Below are 21015 nucleotides of genomic sequence, written 5' to 3'. Positions count from 1 at the left end.
ATATTCCGCCTGGGAACCCTGCAGCCTAATGGTATCAATGTGGACTTCACCAGTTTCAAAATCTCCCCTTCCCCTACTGCATCCCTAAACCAGCCCAGTTCATCCCCTCGCCCCACTGCACCACACAACCAGCCCAGCTCTTCCCCCCCCACCCACTGCATCCCAAAACCAGTCCAACCAGTCTCTGCCTCCCTAACCGGTTCTTCCTCTCACCCATCCCTTCCTCCCACCCCAAGCCGCACCCCCATCTACCTACTAACCTCATCCCACCTCCTTGACCTGTCCGTCTTCCCTGGACTGACCTATCCCCTCCCTACCTCCCCACCTATACTCTCTCCACCTATCTTCTTTACTCTCCATCTTCGGTCCGCCTCCCCCTCTCTCCCTATTTATTCCAGTTCCCTCTCCCCATCCCCCTCTCTGATGAAGGGTCCAGGCCCGAAACGTCAGCTTTTGTGCTCCTGAGATGCTGCTTGGCCTGCTGTGTTCATCCAGCCTCACATTTTATTATCTAGGTAGACAGACACTGTTGATTTGAAAAAAATGCCTGAGACTTGTGATTTTGCGCTAAAGGATTTCTAAAATTATTCCAAAGTTTGGTAGTTAAGGAGACTTCAGTTGATCTTGAACGTAAGAAATAGGAGGAAATAGAGGCTGTAAGCCCTTGAGCCTGCTTCACCATTCAATAACACTATGGCTAATCCTGAAGCAAAACTCATGTCCAATCCATTTTTGCTGTGATTCTCAAATACTTATCGATCTCAGCCTTGAATATCCTTAATAGACACCATTAAGATATTTCAAAGATCCAGAAGCCAATAAATGAAGAAAACTCTCCTCATCTTTATCTTGATATAGGTCCTTTATCCTGAAAGTACTCCCTGTCAGGAAACAATCTCTCAGTATTTACTCTGTTCAGAGTATCGGAGTCTTATATGTTTCAATGAGAAAACCTTTGATCCTTCTAACAAACAGCGAGCATAAGGCCATTATACTCTTGAACAACTCTCTCATTCCAGGAATGATTGCAGTTGATTGTCATTGAATGACCTTAAAGGCAGTATATCTGTTGTTAGATAGAGAAACCAAATTGATACACGTCCCGATACAATACGTACTTACCACAAGTATGACCTCACCAAAACCCTGTACAACTGCAGCAAGGCTTCTTTACTCATGCAATGAAGGCAAACGTACCATTTTTCTTCCTAATCGTTCGATGTTCCTAATGTCCTGCTTGAATTTCACATACAAGGCCACCCAAATTCCTCACAACACTAACATTCAATAGTTGTCATCATTTGCAAAAAGAAAAGAATTTTTTTCCTCAGACACTCCTTCTACTGCCATATTCCCCTCTCACTTAACAAATCTACATCCTTTGCAGACCTTTTGGCCTGGATTATTGCTCCCAGATCAGGCATACTGAATCAGAATATTTCCTGGCACTGCAAGCCTGACCGGGGGTAAAACTACCCGTGAAGTTGTAATGATCATTATAGGCTGGCAGGTCTCCCTGATGGATCATGCCAGGTGACACCAGATTGAACCTGGAGGTTGCTGGAATGCAGGGAGCTCTGTGTGGAAGGCTTACATTGGTGAACCAGCACTGTGGTGGAGTTTTAAATGAAAAATCAATAAAACATAAAGTAGCCCTCAATCTTTAGAGCCACCTCGGCCTTGCACAGTCGCCATGCTGCATGTCAAACTGTGCCACCTCATGCACTGCCCATCCTCATGGCCCCTCCTACCCTCCTAACATTTGCTCCTGTATGACTCTGTAACCCTTCTCACCCTTCATTCACCCTTCATATACACCCCCCAGACACCTTCCATGGCCCTCCGTAGCACCATTTCATCTTAATGCCAATACATACCAAGGTTCTTTTGGCACTTTTGAGAGTTCCATTTGAAACCTCTATCAGTAGTTCAAGGTACACGACAATTAACGACTTTAAGCATTTTTATTCACATTTCATCAATTTTTATTGATTTCAATGGAGAGACCTTTCGTTATTTTGAAAATCCAAGCCTATATGTCTTCCTGCCTTAAACTTTATTCCCTACTTTGATTTATCCACACTTCGTTCCTCCACCTAATATGGTTTGTAAGTATTCGAGGGCCCAACATGGATCTTCATGGCACTCCACTAGGAACACAAGCTAACCTGAAAATAATCACTTTGTTCTTATTCTGTTTTGTTTTCTCCTTTGGTCAGTCGTCTATCTACAGCCTGAGAATTATCATTCCAACTTCTGGGGTAGTTTTATCCAGTTCAGGTCTGCAGTGCCAGGAAATGTTCTGATTCTGCAGTCCTGATCCAGGAGCAAAGATCCAGCCAAAGATTCTGCAAAGGATGTAGATTTGTTAAGTGAGAGGGGAATAAGAGGAGTGTAATGAGCTAAAGTCTGAGGGTACCCCTACCCTCATAAATCATTGTCTTGTGCACCGCCCTTTATTGTGACACCTCATCAAATACCTTTTGAAAAGCCCGATATTAATAATCCAGTGGATTCCTTTTATCTTTCTTGTTAGTTACATCCCCAAACGAACTTAATAAATTTGCAAGCACAATTTGCCTTTCATAAAATTATGCTGACTCTATTCAATGGTATTATGATTTTCTAAATGCTGTGTTAGCACTTAGCCCATATTGGATTTCAGCATTTCCCTAATGACTGATGTCAGGCTAACTGACCCACTGACCCCCACCTCTCTCTCAGTCCTTCCTTGGAGATTTGTATTGTACCTGCTAATATTTCAATCCAAAATCTAGGGAGCACATCTAACCAGAAATAGTGTGTATCTTTTGCCAGTTTCATGGAAGGTTTCTTGTTGCAAAGCCCAACACATTTTCTCACACGGTCATCCGAAATATGCCTCATTAACTGTGCAACAGACCCCGCTATGGCACCCTGCCTGATCTGATGTCCCACTTACCATAAGCGGTAATACTTACCATTACCAGGAAATCCCAGGATTTCTGGCACCGAAGGCATTGTTAAAAGACCATTGTACACCTGATCAATCATTGCCAGTATATAGTTGTCCTTTATCATACATTTAGTGGGACAGCAACCATACACCAGTGTTTCTCAGGGCACATATGTGAAACAGATGACACTTCAATGCGTATACAAGTGCATGTTTGCACTCACACATCATATCGATCCTTAGCCACATCCATTTTCCAGCCCTTTCTGGTCAATGTTACTCTTTTCCCAAAGCCCTGTATAGCCCAGCATCTTAGTCCCACATTAAATGTGGACATGTTGGGCCGACGGGCCTGTTTCCACACTGTAGGGATTCTGTGATCTTCCAACAAACTCTTCAAAAGCTTCATTTAGGAAACCCTTCAAAAGCTTCAAAGCATTCACTTGTTTTTAGCAACAACAAAAGTGAGCAGACAGGGACAATATAACTTTTGAGCCAACAGACTTACAGGCAATAAGTGTTCACTGTAGCCAGCTCTCATTTACTAGAACTGAGTGTCAGTTATGTCCTGTCTGATTGTGGCACCCAATGTTGCTGGTTGCCGTGTTTTATTATGTAGAATGCCATGTCCCTTCTGCTCAACGTCCTCATCTTGCTCCTTGGAAGACTATTCCCACTCTTCCAGCTTGTCAGCCTCCATCACATCCTTTTTCTGCCTGCTCCAGTTGAGCAGAGTTCGGATTTTGAGGTACATTCTGTCTGCAAGGCCCACCCAGACTGTTCCAAAAACATTGGAACCTCATCTTCAGAAGACCCATCATGTGCCCACTATGGCCCCTGTCATGGTTTGGGTTGCATTATATGCTCCGCTACCGAAGTCAGAGGTTTGTGTCTAATTGAGCCATCAGACACTCTCACAGAGGGTAGCCCTTGTCCCCTAGTAACCATCTTGTAAGGCATCCAACCCTTGAAACAAGCAGGAATATGAGAGTTTTCAGGGATTTAAAAATCATGGAAGCTGCCAGGGTATCTGGCACAGACATCTCAGATGTGTTTTTTCTTATTCATTCACGGGATTAATTGCCTATCTGTAATTGCCCAGCAGGCAGTTACGCACATTGCTGTGGGTCTGGAGTCACATGTAGGCAAAAAAGGTCAGCAGTTTCCTTCCCCCATTGGACATTAGTAAATCAGGTGTGTTTTTATGACAATTACGGTGGTTTCATGGTCATCGTTAGACTCTTAATTCCAGATTTGTTATTGAAGTCAAATTCTACTATCTGCTATGGCAGGATTTGAACCAAGGTCCCCAGACATTACTGGGTTAATATTAACAGCCTTGTGACAACACCACTAGGTCATAACCTACCGATAGAGTGGGACTGATGAACAGAGAGGCTTGTATATTGATTAAATAGAACCTTTTTATATCAATAAACTCAAATACATTATGAAATGGTCCTCTCAATGTGAGGTGTGTACAATCATTCACGCCTTGCAGTGGGGGAATGCCATCTATGTTGACAAAGCCTAATGCCTAGGCTGTAGTACTGACCTCGTCACTGGGAAGTGACATGAAGCTGTATAATCTCTCACAAACTGCATTGGTAACTTCCTTAAAACATTTGGGAGTGAATGATTGAGAGATCCTCTGCAGGTCTCCAGTTGCTCCAACAGAGCTGCCACATTAATGGCCACCAGAATAGATGGCCACCCATTCCTTCAGGTCATATGTCCCACTCCAGCAACAGGCATTGCTCTGCGACAAGTCCCAGGACATCCTCAGCCTGCAGCAAAACTGCAAACACTCATCTGAAGAAATTAGCATCAAGGATGAAAGACAGTGGTCCACCTGTACCTCCTCTGCATCCTGAGGGAACCGTAAGTTGTGATCTCCTCGTGTGGAGGTTGTTCAGCATCTGCTAGAGGTTGCTGTTCATCATGGGTTCGCTGAAGCATTGGTGCCTTTATGCATCGTAGCGCCAGCAACGATACCGCGCTATGACTGGATCCATCAGTTTCACTTACGAATGATGTCTGTGGGGAGCAGAACCAAACAGAACAGGCCCTTAATAGTGTGACCTGTTAGCATTCACATCACTTACAACTGAGGAATTAACATACTCTCCCTTACAGTTAGAAATTGTGGCACTGTGACAAGGAGGTACATTCAATGCCTTCGCGTGAAACTTTAGCACAGAACCTTATTCTGATGAATGCAATACCAGTGATTTCATAACAAAGCAGTTGGAGATTCTAGGTGCTCTATAGGCATTGAGTCTTGGCCCGTCCAGTCCAACATTAACCAGGAAAGGGCACATCATATATAAAAGCATGTTGAAAAATAATTACCATTCAAAGTGAGAGAGAATCAGTTCCATGCACTTTTGTTGCCCCGATGAGATCTTGCATTTATGGTTTGTAACCCACAGGTAACCTTTTTGAAGTTGCCTGCATTGACATCTCCAGAGAAACAAAACGTTTTTCGACTTCGAAAGGCCAATGTAGGATCAAGATTGCTGTGACCAGCATTTGCACTCCACACAGTGAATGCATTTCACGTGCACGGCTATATGACTTACAGATGACCTAAATCTCAAAGGTGTAAATTCCTTACTAACAGTGATTATTTTAAGTTCTTTATTCTCATTATCATCTTGGTGCCTCATTATATCTGTTATGCTCTTCGTGTCTTTCACTGCGAACAGAGGCAAAACATAGTTTAACAGCTCTGCAACTTTCATATTTCCTATTTGAAGACCGTAACTTTTTGTTTTTCTGGATTTTTGATTGAGTGTTGTAAAGGACTGGCTCAAAAGCCAAAGATTGTTAAAGGACTGCTGCACTTTTTAAAAGAAATTTACCTGATACCCACTCTAAGTACTTTTGACACTGCCATTTTTTCATGTCATGAAGAAAGCATAGTTACAGTTGAGCAGGCCCAGGGTGGTTTTGTTTATACAGAGATTTGGCTAGCAACAAGTACCTGATTGGTCTGTGGACTAGCGAATAGTTATTGATGACAAATAATGCCTTCCTGCCAACAACAATTTGATTGGCTAATAGGTAGCTCAACTATTGGGCATGAGATCATTTGGTCAGAATCATTGGGACCTCTGGAAGGGATGGAGCTGTGTTTCTGCTTTGCTGACAAACATCTCAAGCCTGAAGATTTATTTCCACTCATCAGTTGCTGGAAGCTGTGACTTTAATAAGTCAGTAACCTTATGAAGGTGAACCAGTCACCCTGTGCATGCTGCAAACAAGTTAAGTATTTGGGGAAAGAAGATCAAGAACCAGTATTCTGATCAGCCACGGGGTCACCTCAGCAAACCCTGTGGACAGGCATCACTGAGCAGCCTTCCCAGTCTTGCCTTCCACCCAAAATGCCCAGGTTTTTTTGGGTCTGCCCATATGTATATGTGGAAGGGGAGTTTTGTAAGATCATAAGATCTAAGCGCAGAATTATACCATTCGACCATTGGGTCTGCTCCGCCATTTGATCATAGCTGGTATGTTTCTCATCCTCATTCTCCTTTTACTCATCATGAAAGTGGTTTAGTGTTTTAACTAGTAGAGTTATATGTTAATGGTTCATAATTATTTACCTGTCGTCGGAATCTCCTTATTTGTAATAATTAGCAATTTGAATACAGAAAACTGGCCAGTGTTTTCTATCAATCTGCGCATAAAAGACAGGTAAATCATGGAATTGTTTTGCACTTCTATGAATTTTTAATTTTTGTGATGTCTCTGGGAATAGCGGAACTTGATTTCAAGTGAGGCATAATTACTGTTACAAAATGTCCTGTCTCAGCCTCCAAAGGACCCAGGTTTACTCCTGCTGCTCTCTCTTACAGATCTCTTCCTGTACTTCTCCATTTACTTCTGTGTTCACTTTCTTCCCCTTTTCTTGTGATCCTTTACTGATTTATTTAATTTTCTGAAAGCTCTAGCTGACTATTTCTGGTGTCTTTTTTAATCTGATGCTATCCTAAATCTCCTTCCTTAACCTTGGATGGACTGGTAGAATGGAATTCACAGTCAGAGTTACCAAGGAGCTTTGGCCTCCAGCTGGCACCCTGTCATCTACACTGGTAATTAAAATTGCACCCTCACTTCTCAAAATGTGAACTCTGGAGAGAGAATATGTGGAATTGTGCATGAGCACTTGAACATTGGCCTGTTAGCTCAGTCATCTAAAAATTGTATTATTAAATTTTAAATAAGCGTCTCAAGCGATTTCCCCTCATCCAACACCACATTCCTCTTGAGAATGTGTGTATTACCAACTGTATGTCCTTGTACATATAAACATTGATTTTCCAACTCACACGCAGGCAGAAATTAGTGGAAAAACTCAGCAGGCCTGGCAACATCTGTGGACACAAAATGTTAACTCTTATTTTTCTCCACCGATGTTGCCAGACCTGCTGCGTTTTTGTCCAGCAATTTCTGTCTTTGTTTCTGATGTCCAGCATCCACAGTTCTTTTGGTTTTTTTGACTTTTCACCTCAGTAAGTTTTAAAGAACAAAAAAACTTTTTGGTATATTTGAACAACCTTCACAAGTGACTTCCTCTTATCAGGCACTGGTTTCCTTTCGAACATGGAAATGCTGGGAACTGATCCGCTATCTGCTCTCCAGAAATCAGGTAGGGTACTTTTTGTCAAAAGGCACAAACACTTGAAATTTTAAATCTAGTTTATAATTAACTGTTTGCAAAACTAATGCATTATTTTACAACTTCATGATAGTTACACCAGATGCTTCCAGGCTCCTTTAGAATTGCCTTTCTTACCTACAGCAGCTCTGTCAAAGTTCCACATTTTAATTCTTAAGTTAGACCTTTGCATTTCTTACAACTCGCACCCTGTTGTGATTCAATTTCATATTTCTTTAGAATAGACAGAAGGGGTAGTATGGGAGACAAAGACGAAATAGCCACACTGCATTCACATTGCTGAGTCAGATATTGATTAATGTTATAGTAACATTATTATCCTCAAGTTAAACTTGATATTGCTTTGTGTGGAATATTCTAATCTGTGCCAAACACTAACATGTCTTAATGTTATTATTCCTTTGGAAAAATCCCCGGAAATGGTGTATTTGATTAAAAATTGATTTGTTTTTCCTTCCACTAGACTTGAAGGCATATGGCCATGTTGATTTGCTAGGATGACCCTTGTAAATGGTGTTATGTGCAATGATAAAGATACAGTTGTAATCTAGTGAAAAATAAACTGAGCAATTTGATTGCTGGATAGTTTTGTTAGTGATGCTGGACAGATTGTTTTTACCATTGAAAGATGAACTATACTGTTTCTTATTGAAAAAGTATTCTAACCTTTTCATTAGTCAGATATCATATGAAGTTGGTATCCTTGATCCAAAACTGTGGCAAAGCAATTGCTTTGCAAATTATATGTTCATTTCTAAATGATGTACTTCAGTAACAGAATACTTCGTTTCACTGTCAGCTTTTCAACCAAGCTGAATCCAAAAGGTTCAGAAGAGATGAGAAAGCGAATGCGAGAAACAAAGAGAGATCATGAAAAATGCCTGGCAGCTCATATAAAAAGAAACCCCAAAGTCTTGATTAAGCACATTGATAGTAGAAGGGCGTAACAGGTAGAACAGGACCAATTAATGACCAGAAGGAGATTTATACATAGAAGCAAAAACATGGCTGAGCTGTTAAGTGAATACTTTGCATCTGACCTCCCCTACAAGGCAGATACTGCCCAGGCCATGGTGATAGAGGAGGAGTTTCCATCTCTGAAAGGCTTTCAATTGATAAGGAGGTGATATTTAATAAGTTGTTTGTACTTAAAGTTCATAAAACAGTGGGACCAGATGAGGTGCATGCAAGGATATTAAAGGAAATGAGAGTGAAAATTGCAAAGGCACTGGTAATAATCTGTAATCTTCCCTGGATTCAGGAGTGCTACTGAGGGTTGGACAATTGAAAATTGTAAAGATTGCCTCAGCAATTATGTAGCAGTCACTTTAACTTTAGTGATTTAATTATTTCATAAGCATCATTGGCTAGGCCAGCATTTTTTGCCCGTCTCTAATCACCCAAAGGGCAAGTAAGAGCAACCACATTGCTGTGGGTCTGGAGTTGCATGTAGGCCAATTTGTGACAATTGACAATGGTTTTATAGCCATCATTAGAATTTTAATTCCAGGTTGTTATTTAATTCAACTTCCACTATCGCTATGGTGGAATATTAACTAGGTCTCTGGAAGCACTAGCCCAGTGATGGTATCTCTAAATCATCATTTCCTGACTTGAAACAATTATTATTATTAGAATTAATAGTCACATGGAAAAAATTTGGCTTGATTTAGAAGAGTCGATGTGGATATGTTAAGGGAAAATCACTAACTCACTCTCACACTCACTACCTTACCGGAGATTTTTTACAAGGGTAACAGTGAAGCTGGATGGAAGAAGGACACTTGATGTAGTGTACTTGGATTTCCAAAAGATGTTCAGTATAGTGGAGCTTCCAAAAGTTATTCAATATAGTGCCATGCAGCAGGCTTTTAAGGAAAATTTTGGCTCATGAACTAAAAGTGGCAGTAGCAACATGGGTACAAAATTGGCTGAGCAATAAGAAATGAAGAGCAATGGTCAATGGATATTTTTCCAGCTGGAAGACAGTTGGTAGTTGAGTTCCCAGGGACCGATATTGGGACACTAGCTTTTCCTGATATAAATAAATAAGCTAGATTCTGGTGCACAGGAAATAATTTCAAAGTTTGCAGATGAGAAAACTTAGGCAAACTGTAAATTTTGAGGAAGAAGAACTTCTAAAGGACACTTACACAATGTTGAAGTGGTCAGATAGATGACAGATGCAGTACAATGTGGCGAACTGTGAAGTGATGCACTTTGGTTCAAAGGAAATATAGAGGCAGTATAAACTAAAGGGTGCTGTTCTAAGGGGTGTGCAGAAGCAGAGAAACCTCTGGGGTGTATATGTACATTAGCCATTAAATGTGGCAAGACAAGCAGAGAAAGCTTGTAATGAAACACAGTATCCTGGACTTCATAAATAGAGGCACAGAGCCCGACAGCAGGGAGATTATGTTGAGCTTATGTAAGACAATGATTAGACCTGAGCTGGAGATTTATGTATCGTTGTGGACATCACACAATAGGAATAATGTAATGCATTAGAGAAATGGCAGAAGAGGTTAGTGAGAATGATACCAAGATGACATATTTCATTTTTGAGAAAAGACTGCAGAAGTTGGGTCTGTTGTCATTGGAAAAAAACTGTAGCCGAAGAGGAGATTTGACAGATGTTTTCGAAATTTTGAGGGATCGGGGCAGAGTGGATCAGGTGAAATGTTTTCCCCTTGTAAATGGATTGAGAACCAGAGGACAGTGATTTAAAAAGTTTTGCTAAAGAAGCATATGTGAGATAAGAAAAAAAATTCTTTGCTCAGTGAGTAGCTGTTGACCAGAATGCACCGCCTGGAAATGTGGTGGACGTAGGTTCACTTGAGACATTCAAGAGGCCATTGGATAGTTATTCAGTTTAAAACAAAGCACAAGGTTATAGGGCAAAGACAGGAGTTTGGCAGCGAGTTAAAATACTCTGAGAGCTGGCTCAGAAACAAGTGATCGAATGGCCTCTTTCTGTGTCATAAAACTTTGGTGATTCATTAATTTTGAAGAATGCTCATTTCTGCTCAAGATCTGTTCTTTTTTCCAAAACACTGGAATAAAGTGTAAGAAGGACTTTTGATTGCAAGTTAACAAAATGTTAAAGTTAATAGAAAGAAAAGGGCATCTGGATGTAGCAGAAGTATTTATTGTGTTATACAATCGGTATATGTATTCATAACCATCTGTGATACTAGAAATGTTCATTTGACACCCACAGAGGAGGTTGTTAAGAAATGCAGCTGGAGTTGAGGAGATTATAATTTTGATCCAGGGTTAACCTTCCCATCGACAGTGTACATTCAGGAGTGTGCTTTCTTGTGCTTCTTAAATGTTTGCCTGCTACTAAGTGCAACGTATCAGGACTCCTACTTTCAAACCTTTTTTTTTCTGACATCACAAATACTTTTATAATGAGTTCCTTTTTCTGTCTTTAGATGTAGCTTGAGCCTGTGTTGTGGAATCCTATTTGTGCCATTCTTGGTTTGTACAATTCTGATGAATGCCAGTGTAAATTGTGGGAGAGATGCAGATGTAAAAATCTGCAGCGTTTTGTTTTCAGTTGTTTGTGTGGGTGCAAAATGTTGGTTTCAATTCAAAACATATTTATTAAAATTGTATTATGAGTCATGCTTTATGAATATTTAAATGCCTGTTATTAAAGTGTTGACTATAAGTCACACCTCTATATTTAAATTTACCCTTTTCATTATGGATTGCAAGTCACGCCTTAAATATCCTCAAGTTCTTTTCATCATAACGTGGATTATAAGTTGCATCTTCGATATTAATAATGTGCCTTTTGTTATAATTTTGGGGCATAATTTGCAGTTTGTATAAATTTTCAACTTGCTTTATTACAAATGTACAACTTTTCTTGCTTTTGTGAATTATATTCTTTTTGAGAATCATGAGATTAGTGCAATTTAAGATCTGTTTTAACATTAATTTACACTCAGACGTTGTGCTGTGTTTTAAGCCATGTGACTAGCCATGTAAAAAAATCTGCAATTTTAAATTAACATTTTTTGGTGTATGAAACCCTTAAAGGACTTTATTTTCGTACAGTCTCTATTTTATTGAGGGCATATGCCCCGTAAAACTAGCTTTCTTTGGAATTTTAAAATTCTTAAAATTTGAGATGTAAAATACGAGGCCTTCAGTTTTCATGAATAACTTTGAATTTGTAACATTTGCATGCTGTGGACCTGATTAGACTTGGCATACTCAGTACAACAGTAAATTCCACAATTGCTACATACTTTATCTATGCTTTGGAAAATATGGCTTGGAACAGCAGTATCTCCTGTAAATGTGCTGTGTGTTTGAAAATGTTAAGAGTCATTAACTGTGCTCCAAATGTTAATTGCGCACAGAGCGCTTTGAAAATGCACCAGTGAATTTCAATCTTTCAATGCTGAATGTGCCTTGTTGAATTAATACACCTGTTTCAATCTTTGGCAACAATTCATTTTGATATATTTTATTTCAATTAATCCACTGAGAGTATGGGAAAATTTATCCATCTGTAGAATATTACTTTGTCCTTCATGTTTGCTGTTAAGGTTGCTTGACATCCCTCCTTGTAAATATTGTTAGATATGCTCTCGTGCATCTTTTAATACACTGCACTATTTCCCTGAATAAACATGACTAGACATTGAATCTGAGGTCTCGACAATTTCTGTTGAGAACTAACAGTAGGTCAAGATGGCCTTGAGTGAACTTGTATTGACTCATCCCATGTGGAAGCTCCACCTCAAAGTGGCTACACTGAGATCTATGTGAGGGAAGTGGTCTCTTTTGAGGAATCATCAGTTTGATTGTCTAGCTTACACTGTGATGTAAAGTATTTTTTAAAATCCATTAGTGGGATGTGGGCATCGCTGGCTGGGCAGCATTTATTATCCGTTGCAAGTTGCCCTTGAGAAGGTGGTGGTGAGCTGCCTTCTTGAACCACTGCAGTCTTCCTGCTGTGGGTTGACACACAATGCCATTAGGGAGGGAATTCCAGGATTTTGACCCAGTAACAGTGAAGGAATGGCGATTATATTTCCAAGTCAGGATGGTGAGTTACTTGGAGGGGAACTTGAAGGTGGATGGAGTTCCCACATATCTGCTGCCCTTGTCCTTCTAGATGGAAGTGGTCGTGGATTCAGAAGGTGCTGTCCGAGGATCTTTGGTGAATTTGGTATAGGTGAATTTGGCGTCAGTGTCAGACTAGAAAGTACATGTGGTAATTCTTTTTCTAAAAAAAATGATGTAGAAACATTGCTGTACTCCACCAAAGAAAATTGCTCTGAGGCCCATTAACAAATTGGCCTTATTTCAAAGCTACTGATGAATGGACTCTGCAGCTTGCCGACTCAGGAAATCAGCCTTTACCTTTCTGGATCTAATTGGCAGGTCATATCTGGGTGGGTCAGGAAATGAGACAATCCGAGGGGGAGTGAGCTTCAGAAGTGTCGATAATGGTGTGCTTTTTTTTGTCCTTCAGACTAAAAAATGATCATTTCCCCCGCCTTGTTCTGCAAACCAGCAGCTTCCATTTTAAATGCTGATTTTTGGTTAGGCTGTGCTTTGCCTGATCTAGTGAGGGAAAGCTGGCTCTGCACTTTCGTTCCTGAGTGTCCTGAACATAGAAGCTAGGAGCAGAAGGAGACAATCCAGCCCCTTGAGCCTACTCCACCATTCAGTATGATTGTGTCTATCACCTTGGCCTTAACTCTGCTTTTCTGTCTGCACCTCTAACCCTTCAACTCATTATTAACTCCTTAAAATTACTGAATGTCCCAGCATCTACCACAGTCCGGGATAGGAAATTCCACAGATTTGCATCCTGTGAGAGAAATACTTTCTCATCTCTGTCTTAAATCTGCTTCCCCTTATCCTAATATTATGACCTCTCATTTTCTGAAGAAGGGTCTCAACCTGAAATGTCAACTTTCCTGCTCCTCAGATGCTGCTTGGTCTTCTATGCATCTCCAGCTCCACACCTTGTTACCTCTTATTATGATCTCTCATACTAGATTGCCCTTCAAGAGGAAGCATCATCTCTGTGTTTATTTTGTTGATCCCCTGTAGCATCCTATTTATTTCAATTGGATCTCTTCTCATTCTACTGCCACAGAGTACGTGCCTAAACAGTTCAACCTATTTTTGTAAAATAAACTCCTCATCTCTGGAATCAATCTAGTGAAGCTGTTTTGAACTGTCTCCAATGCAACTGCATCCTTCCTCAAGTAAGGAGACTAAAACTGTACGCAATACTCCAAGTGCAGTCTCACTAATACCTTGTAGAGTTGTACCAACACTTCCCAAATTTTACACTGTACTCAATTTAGCAATAATGCTAAAATTTCACTTCCTTATGACCTGCCGTATCTGCACTATAGCTTTCTTCATTTCATGCAAGAGGACACTGAGATCTCTGCACCAAAGCTTTCTGAAGTTTCTTTCCATTTAGGTAATAAGTTGCCTTTCTATTCTTCTGACCAAAATGAATAACCTCACAGTTATTCACATTAAATTCCATCTGCAAAGTTTTGGCCCATTTACTCAACCCATATGCATCCATTTGTAAATTCCTTATTTCCTTATTGCAGCTTTCTTTCTGACCTACTTTAGTGTTGTCTGCAAATTTGGAAATTGTACCTTCTATCGCTACATCTGAGTTATTAATATTAATTGTAAATAGTTGGGGCCTGAGGACTGGATGCTATGGAACCCCATTAGTTATGTCATGCCAACTAGAAAAATACCCATTAATCCTGACTCTCTGTTTTTTGTTGGTTAATCGATCCTCAGTGGAAGCATAACTAAGATTGTGAATTCAGCTTTAAACTAATTACTGGGAGGTTTTGGAAAAGTTAAAGAGGGAGAGGGCAGAATGGACATTAAAGTTTCAAGAGCAAATAATCGGACAGAGAATATGGAATGGGTCAGGAATCTAACTTCAGTCAGAGCAGATAAAGGGACACCTATGAAAAGGGGGACAGTCAACACAAGACTGAGGATGTTGGACTTAAATGCACAGTATACGAAATGAGGTAAACAAGCAAGTAGCACAGATTGAGATTGACAGGTATGATATTCTGGGCACCACAGAGACATATCTGCAAAGGAATCAGGGCTAGGAACTAAATCATAGAATCGCTACAGTGCAGATAGGCCGATAGCCGTCTATCAAGTCTGCACTGACCCTTTGAAGAGCATCCCACCCAGACTCACACCCCATCCTCTCCTTGTAACCCTGCATTTTCCATGGCTAATCCACCTATCCTGCACACACATTAAGGGGAGGATGAGGTAAGCATGGTTGACGAGGGATGTCAGCGCCAGCATAAAAGTGATACGTAAAGTGTACAATGTAGTGAGGATTACTGGGAAGTCTGTAAAAACCTACAGGGGATAACTGAAAATAACAAAATGTGAGGCTGGATGAACACAGCAGGCCAAGCAGCATCTCAGGAGCACAAAAGCTGACGTTTCGGGCCTAGACCCTTCATCAGAGAGGGGGATGGGGTGAGGGTTCTGGAATAAATAGGGAGAGAGGGGGAGGTGGACCGACCCGTCCACCTCCCCCTCTCTCCCTATTTATTCCAGAACCCTCACCCCATCCCCCTCTCTGATGAAGGGTCTAGGCCCGAAACGTCAGCTTTTGTGTTCCTGAGATGCTGCTTGGCCTGCTGTGTTCATCCAGCCTCACATTTTGTTATCTTGGATTCTCCAGCATCTGCAGTTCCCATTATCTCAGGGGATAACTGAAAATGTGTTAAAAGGGCAAAGATTAAATAAGACTAGCTAGTAATATAAAATAAGATTGCAAGAGATTTTAGATATCTAAAAAGTAAGAGGGAGACAAGAGTGGATATTGGACTGTTGGAAAATGCAGCTGGAGAGGTCATATTGAGGGACAAAGAAATCACAGACAAACTGACAGAGGAACAGCAGTTTTCACAATGGAAGACACAAGCAGCTCACCAGAGCTGGCAGCAAACCCAGAGAGGGTGAAGGTGAATGTGATGGCCATCACTAAGGAAAAGGTGCTGGAGAAGCAGAAAAGTCTGAAGGTGGATAAATCACCTGTACCATATGAACTACACCCCCACCCTCCCCTGAGTTCTGAAGGCGATTACTGAGAAGATTGTAGAGGCATTGGTGGTGATCTTCCAGGAATCGCTGGAATCAGGGAGGGTCCCAGAGGACTGGGAAATGGCTAATGCAACACCCCTGTTTAAGAAGAGAAAGAAGCAGAAGACAGGAATATATAGGTGAATTAGTCTGACCTCAGTCTTTTGTCCATTATTGAGTCCGTTATTAAGTATGAGATTGCCGAGTACTTGGAAGTACTTGGTAAAATAGGGTTGAGTGAACACAGCTTTGTCAAGGGAACATCATGCCTGACAAATCCATTAAAATTCTTTGGGAAGGTAAGAAGCAATTTAGGCACGGGAGAGCCAGTCGACGTGATCTATTTGGATTTCTAGAAGACCTTAGACAAGGTAGGACTCAGGATGGTGCTAGATAATTTAAGAGCCCATGGTATTAGAGGAAAGGTACTGGCATAGAGGATTGACTGTCTGGCAAAAGCCACAAAGTCAAGATAAAAGGATCTTTTTCAGGATGGTAGCTGTGACTGTTGGAGTTCTGCACGGGTCTTTGTTGGGACCACAACTATTCACATTATGCATTCACAATCTGGACAGAGGAATTGAGGGCATTGGAGTTAAGCTTGCAGACGACATAAAGATGAGTGGAGGTACAAATAGTGTTGAAGGAGCCGGGTGGCTGCAGATGGACTGGGACGTACCAGGAAAATTGGAAAGGAAGTGGGAGTTGAAATGTAGAATGGGAAAGTGGAGGAATAGAGGGGCATAGACTATTTTCTAAACGGGGAAAAGCGTTGAAAATCTGATGAGCAAAGGCTGACTTGGGAGTACAAGTCCATGATTCTTTTAATGTTAACATGTAGCTTCAGTTGGCAGTTAGGAAGGTAAATGCAATGTTAATATTTATTGCAGGAGGGCTAGAATACAAGAGCAGAGATGTACTTCTGAGTCTGTACAAATGTTCAGTCAGGCCAGATTTGGAATATTTTGAGCAGTTTTGGGCCCCGTATCTAAACGAAGGATGTGCTGGTGTTGGAGAGGGTCCAAACAAGATTTTCAAGAATGATCCCAGGAATGAAGAATTTGTCATTGTCCGGAGCGGTTGAGGACTCTGGGTCTGCACTTGATAGAGTTTAGAATGTAACGGCAGGGGGAGTCTGATTGAAACATACAGAATACTAAGAGGCCTGCATAGAATGGACATGATGAAGATGTTTCCACCCATAGGAGAGATCAGGACCTGAGGACCCTGCCTTGGAATGAAGGGATGACCCTTTAGGCTGAGATGAGAAGGAGGTTTTTCAGCCATATGTGGTTATCCTGTGGAACACATTGCTGCAGAAAACTGTGGTAGCCAAGTCATTGAGTGTATTTAAGACAGAGATGGCTAGGTTCTTGTTTAGTGAGGGATCAAGGAGTTACAGGGAGAAGGCAGGAGAATGGGCTTGAGAAACGTATCAGCCATGATTGAATGGTAGAGCAGACTCAATGGACCGAAAAGCCTAATTCTGCTCCTATGTCTTATGGTCTTAAGGCCTAATAAATTTTTCTTAGACCCATTTATTCCTACTTTGTGTATTAATCTTTTGTATGGCACCTTATCAATGCTTTCCGGAAATCCAGATGTACTACATCTATTGGTTCCCCACTATCCACTTTGCTTGTTACACCTTCGAAGAACTCTAACAAATAAGTCAAATATGTGTTCACCTTCATAAAACCATACTGATACTGGATTGTGCTTTGAAATGTCCTTTTGCTACTTCCTTTATAATTGCTTCCAGCAAGACCCTAATGACAGATGTTAAATGAATTGATCTATGCTTTTGTACTTGCTGTCTACCTCCCTTTTTAGAACCTTTCCTGTATCAAACGAAATTTGGAATTTATAATCAATGGATCCACTGTCTCTGTTGCTACTTTCTTTAATACCCTACAATGTAGGCCACCAGAACACTTGTCTACCTCCAACCCCAATAGTTTTCTCACTATATTTTCCCTAGTGATGATGATTGTTCTAAGTTCCTTCTTTTCTATAAACTCTGCTTCTGTCACTATTGGGATGATACTAGTGTCTTCCACTGTGAAATTGGAGGCAAAATATTGATTTCCAGTCTCTACCATTTCTGTGCTTCCCCAGTTACTTTATTGGTCTCATTCTCGAAAGGATCATCATTCACTTCAGCTATTCTGTTCCCTTTTATATACTCATTGAATCTTTTTGTTTTTTTTTATTTGTGCTAATTTTCTTTCATTATTATTGTTGCTCTTTTTATTACATTTTTGGTAATCCTTTGAATTTTAAAGTTTTCTGATCTTCTTGCTTGCCACTGGCCTTTGCAATGTTGTATGGCTCAGTTTTTGCCTTTATGTTATCTTTAACATCCTTGCTTAGTTATGGATGTTCTTTCCCCCTTGTATAATCTTTCTCCTACTCTGGAATATGTTTTAGTTGGAAGGAATTGAATATCTCCTTAAATATCTGTCACGACTGATTAACTGTCGTATCTGTCGACCTTCCTACTCAGTTTGAAATTCCAGTATGCTATGATCACCCTTCCCTCAAGGAACCTTGACTATGAGATCATTAATCAATTCCACCTCATTACGTGAGAGCAAATTCACACTAGCCTGCTCCCTGGTCAGTTCCACGACATATTGCAATCTTTAGTACATTCAATGAACTCTCTTTTGAGACTACCTTTGTCAGTTTGATTGACCCAGTCTGTAAGCATATTAAAATCACCTGTGATTTTTGCTGCACCATCCTTACAATCCTCCCAGTATATCCTGCACCCCACTGTGGAGCTACAGTTGCAGGGCCTATAGAATACTCCCACTAGAGACTTCTCTCCTATGCTATTTCTCACTTCTGCTCAGACTGACTGTTGCAAGTTGTGCCAGTTTTGGGTTGAAGTGTTGGTCTTTGAAAAGTCACTCAGAACAATATGCTATTAGACTTTGTTTGAACACAGAAAATCAGGACAGTATTCAAAAGGCTGACATTGATTTTATGCCATAATAATTGGCATCCACGAGTTGAATTTCTAACCAATTTCGTGTTACTTCAGATTTGTTTCAATAATTGTTTTCTTGGTTTCTGCAGCACCAAAGGAGAATGAAGAACGTGTCTTCAGAGAACGAATGCGGCCCAGGAAGAGACAAGGAGCTGTACGACGCAGAGTCCATCAGGTCAACGGGCACAAGTTTATGGCCACCTACCTTAGACAACCAACATATTGTTCACATTGCCGGGACTTTATTTGGTAAGAGCAAGAGAGTTGTTCAAGGCAAAAAAAAAACACAAATCAGGAATGATTACATTGTTTTACATTTTATGAAGGCAGTGCTCCTTAGAATGATGAAGAAGTGTGAGTTTGCAGTTGAACGGAGAGTATCCAACTGAAAAATATAAATACGTTCCAGAAAGCCATCAGAGTGTCCTGATAACAAAGTGTAGAGCTGGATGAACACAGCAGGCCAAGCAGCATCAGAGGAGCAGGAAAGCTGACGTTTCGGGCCTAGACCCTTCATCAGAAATGGGGGAGGGGGAGAAGGTTCTGAAATAAGTAGGGAGAGAGGGGGAGGCAGATCGAAGATGGATAGAGGAGAAGATAGGTGGAGATCCTTAATGCTTGCTCTGATATCTATCTAATACACTTTTGTGAACATAGCTGACACAATTTGGCAAAAAAGAAAGACTTAAAAGTTTGTTTTATTAGCGAATTTTATTTTTATGAACAAGTCACTGAATGATAACGCATATGAATGAGAACATTTAGTGAAATAATTATGTGAAGAAAATGGAACAGGTCAGGGAAAGCATGAGGACCTGCTGTTATATTTGTCAGGACATATTGTACATTGATGATTATTATATTCATTATTACACATTAGAAGATTTTGGTTTTATTCATAGGTGAGTGAAAGGTGTAATGTTTAATTGCTCCATAGCTGTGTAACCTAGAGGCCTGCTTATAGCAGAATTTTTAATCCTAATTTATTTGTGTGATTGTTAAAATGGAGGAATGTTACTTCAAGGGAAATTATTGCAAGACTGCAGCCACGTATAAATTTATTAATAACTTATGCTTGTTTAGTATTTTAAAAATATGATAAGAAAATCATTCATACAAAAGATTCAGTTGAAAATTCAGCTGTGAAACTCCACGTGGTGAATCTATACCCACGTGTCAAGAGCTATGCCCACTGATGCTCAACAGAGTTAAACTTCATATGCCAAGTCGTGGAGGATCTCCAAAATAAACCACATGTAAAAATGCAGGTAATGAGCTGGGAGTGCCTGGAAATCAGGATGCAACTTTTAAAAAGTCAAGTCTGGAAGATTGTAGCAGCAGGTCTGCTGGAAATGCCTTTGATCACAAAGCTGCTCACTGCTATGTGTCAACTGCCCACTTTTCAAGAATGTTTCCACCAGAACATTTGGCAGGACAGCTGGAAAAAGGACAAAGACAGTGGAATGATAAACAGAAGAGCTCCAAATGCCTTTGAAACTGACCTCCAAACCCCTTCAGCAAGAGTGAATGCAGGAGAAACATACTATTGGGTCAACGTGGAAGAAAATGCTGAAAAAAATTCTTTTTGTGTCATACTGTAGGAGACTGCATGCTACCTATTTCAGCAGTAGTCTTGCAGGCCAGTGCCGTGGAACGCCAAAGTGAATCTGCCACAATTATTGGATGGTAAAGAGGGCACACAGTTGAAATATTGCACTATGGGTAACCAGCTTTCCTTACAAAACTTATGTAAAGAATCTTAAAGCGCCTTCCTTGACTTCATTAATGTGATACCTTTTACACCAGTTGCACAGTAGATATGGTCACCAACTACTGCCCTTTGTAGGATGCACTGTATCTTGTTAGATTTCTCAAACATGCATACAGTGCACCAGAGGAGACATTACAGTCATTAAAGAGCTCATTTGCTGTGAAAATTTGCTATCAGGTCATGGACCTGATACGAATTATGTGTTGAAAGCGCCATGTGGGTACAGTTATACATACCTGAAACAACACACGAACCCCAAGTTCCTCTCTCTGCATTTTATCCCATGTCTTGCTTTTTATCCCCCATTGGTGAAGCCTCTTCTGCAGTATTGTGTGCGGTCCTGGCCATCCTGCTAAAGAAAGGATATTACTAAACTGGAGAAGGTTCAGACAAGGTTTACCGGGATGTTGCCGGAAATGGAGGGTTTGCATTATAAAAATAGACTGAATAGGTTGAGACTTCTTTCACTGGAGTGTAGGATGTTGAGATTTGAAAGA

General features: G+C 40.6%; 1 protein-coding gene across 2 annotated transcripts in view; it reads left to right on the top strand.

Moving 5' to 3' along the window:
* The window catches only part of LOC125454665 (protein kinase C epsilon type), a 556093-nt gene that overhangs the window by 306046 nt on the left and 229032 nt on the right, over positions 1-21015 (top strand). The window contains exons 3-4 of one of the 2 annotated variants that reach the window (XM_059648613.1): positions 7524-7589; positions 18837-18996. In XM_059648613.1, the coding sequence (XP_059504596.1) occupies positions 7524-7589; positions 18837-18996 (226 nt within the window). The remainder of the gene's footprint in view (positions 1-7523; positions 7590-18836; positions 18997-21015) is intronic. The other variant, XM_048535674.2, reaches the window with a different exon arrangement.

This window comes from Stegostoma tigrinum, chromosome 9 (genome assembly GCF_030684315.1).
Source record: "Stegostoma tigrinum isolate sSteTig4 chromosome 9, sSteTig4.hap1, whole genome shotgun sequence".
Classification (NCBI taxonomy): domain Eukaryota; kingdom Metazoa; phylum Chordata; class Chondrichthyes; order Orectolobiformes; family Stegostomatidae; genus Stegostoma; species Stegostoma tigrinum.
This window is presented reverse-complemented; position numbering and strand designations above follow the sequence as displayed.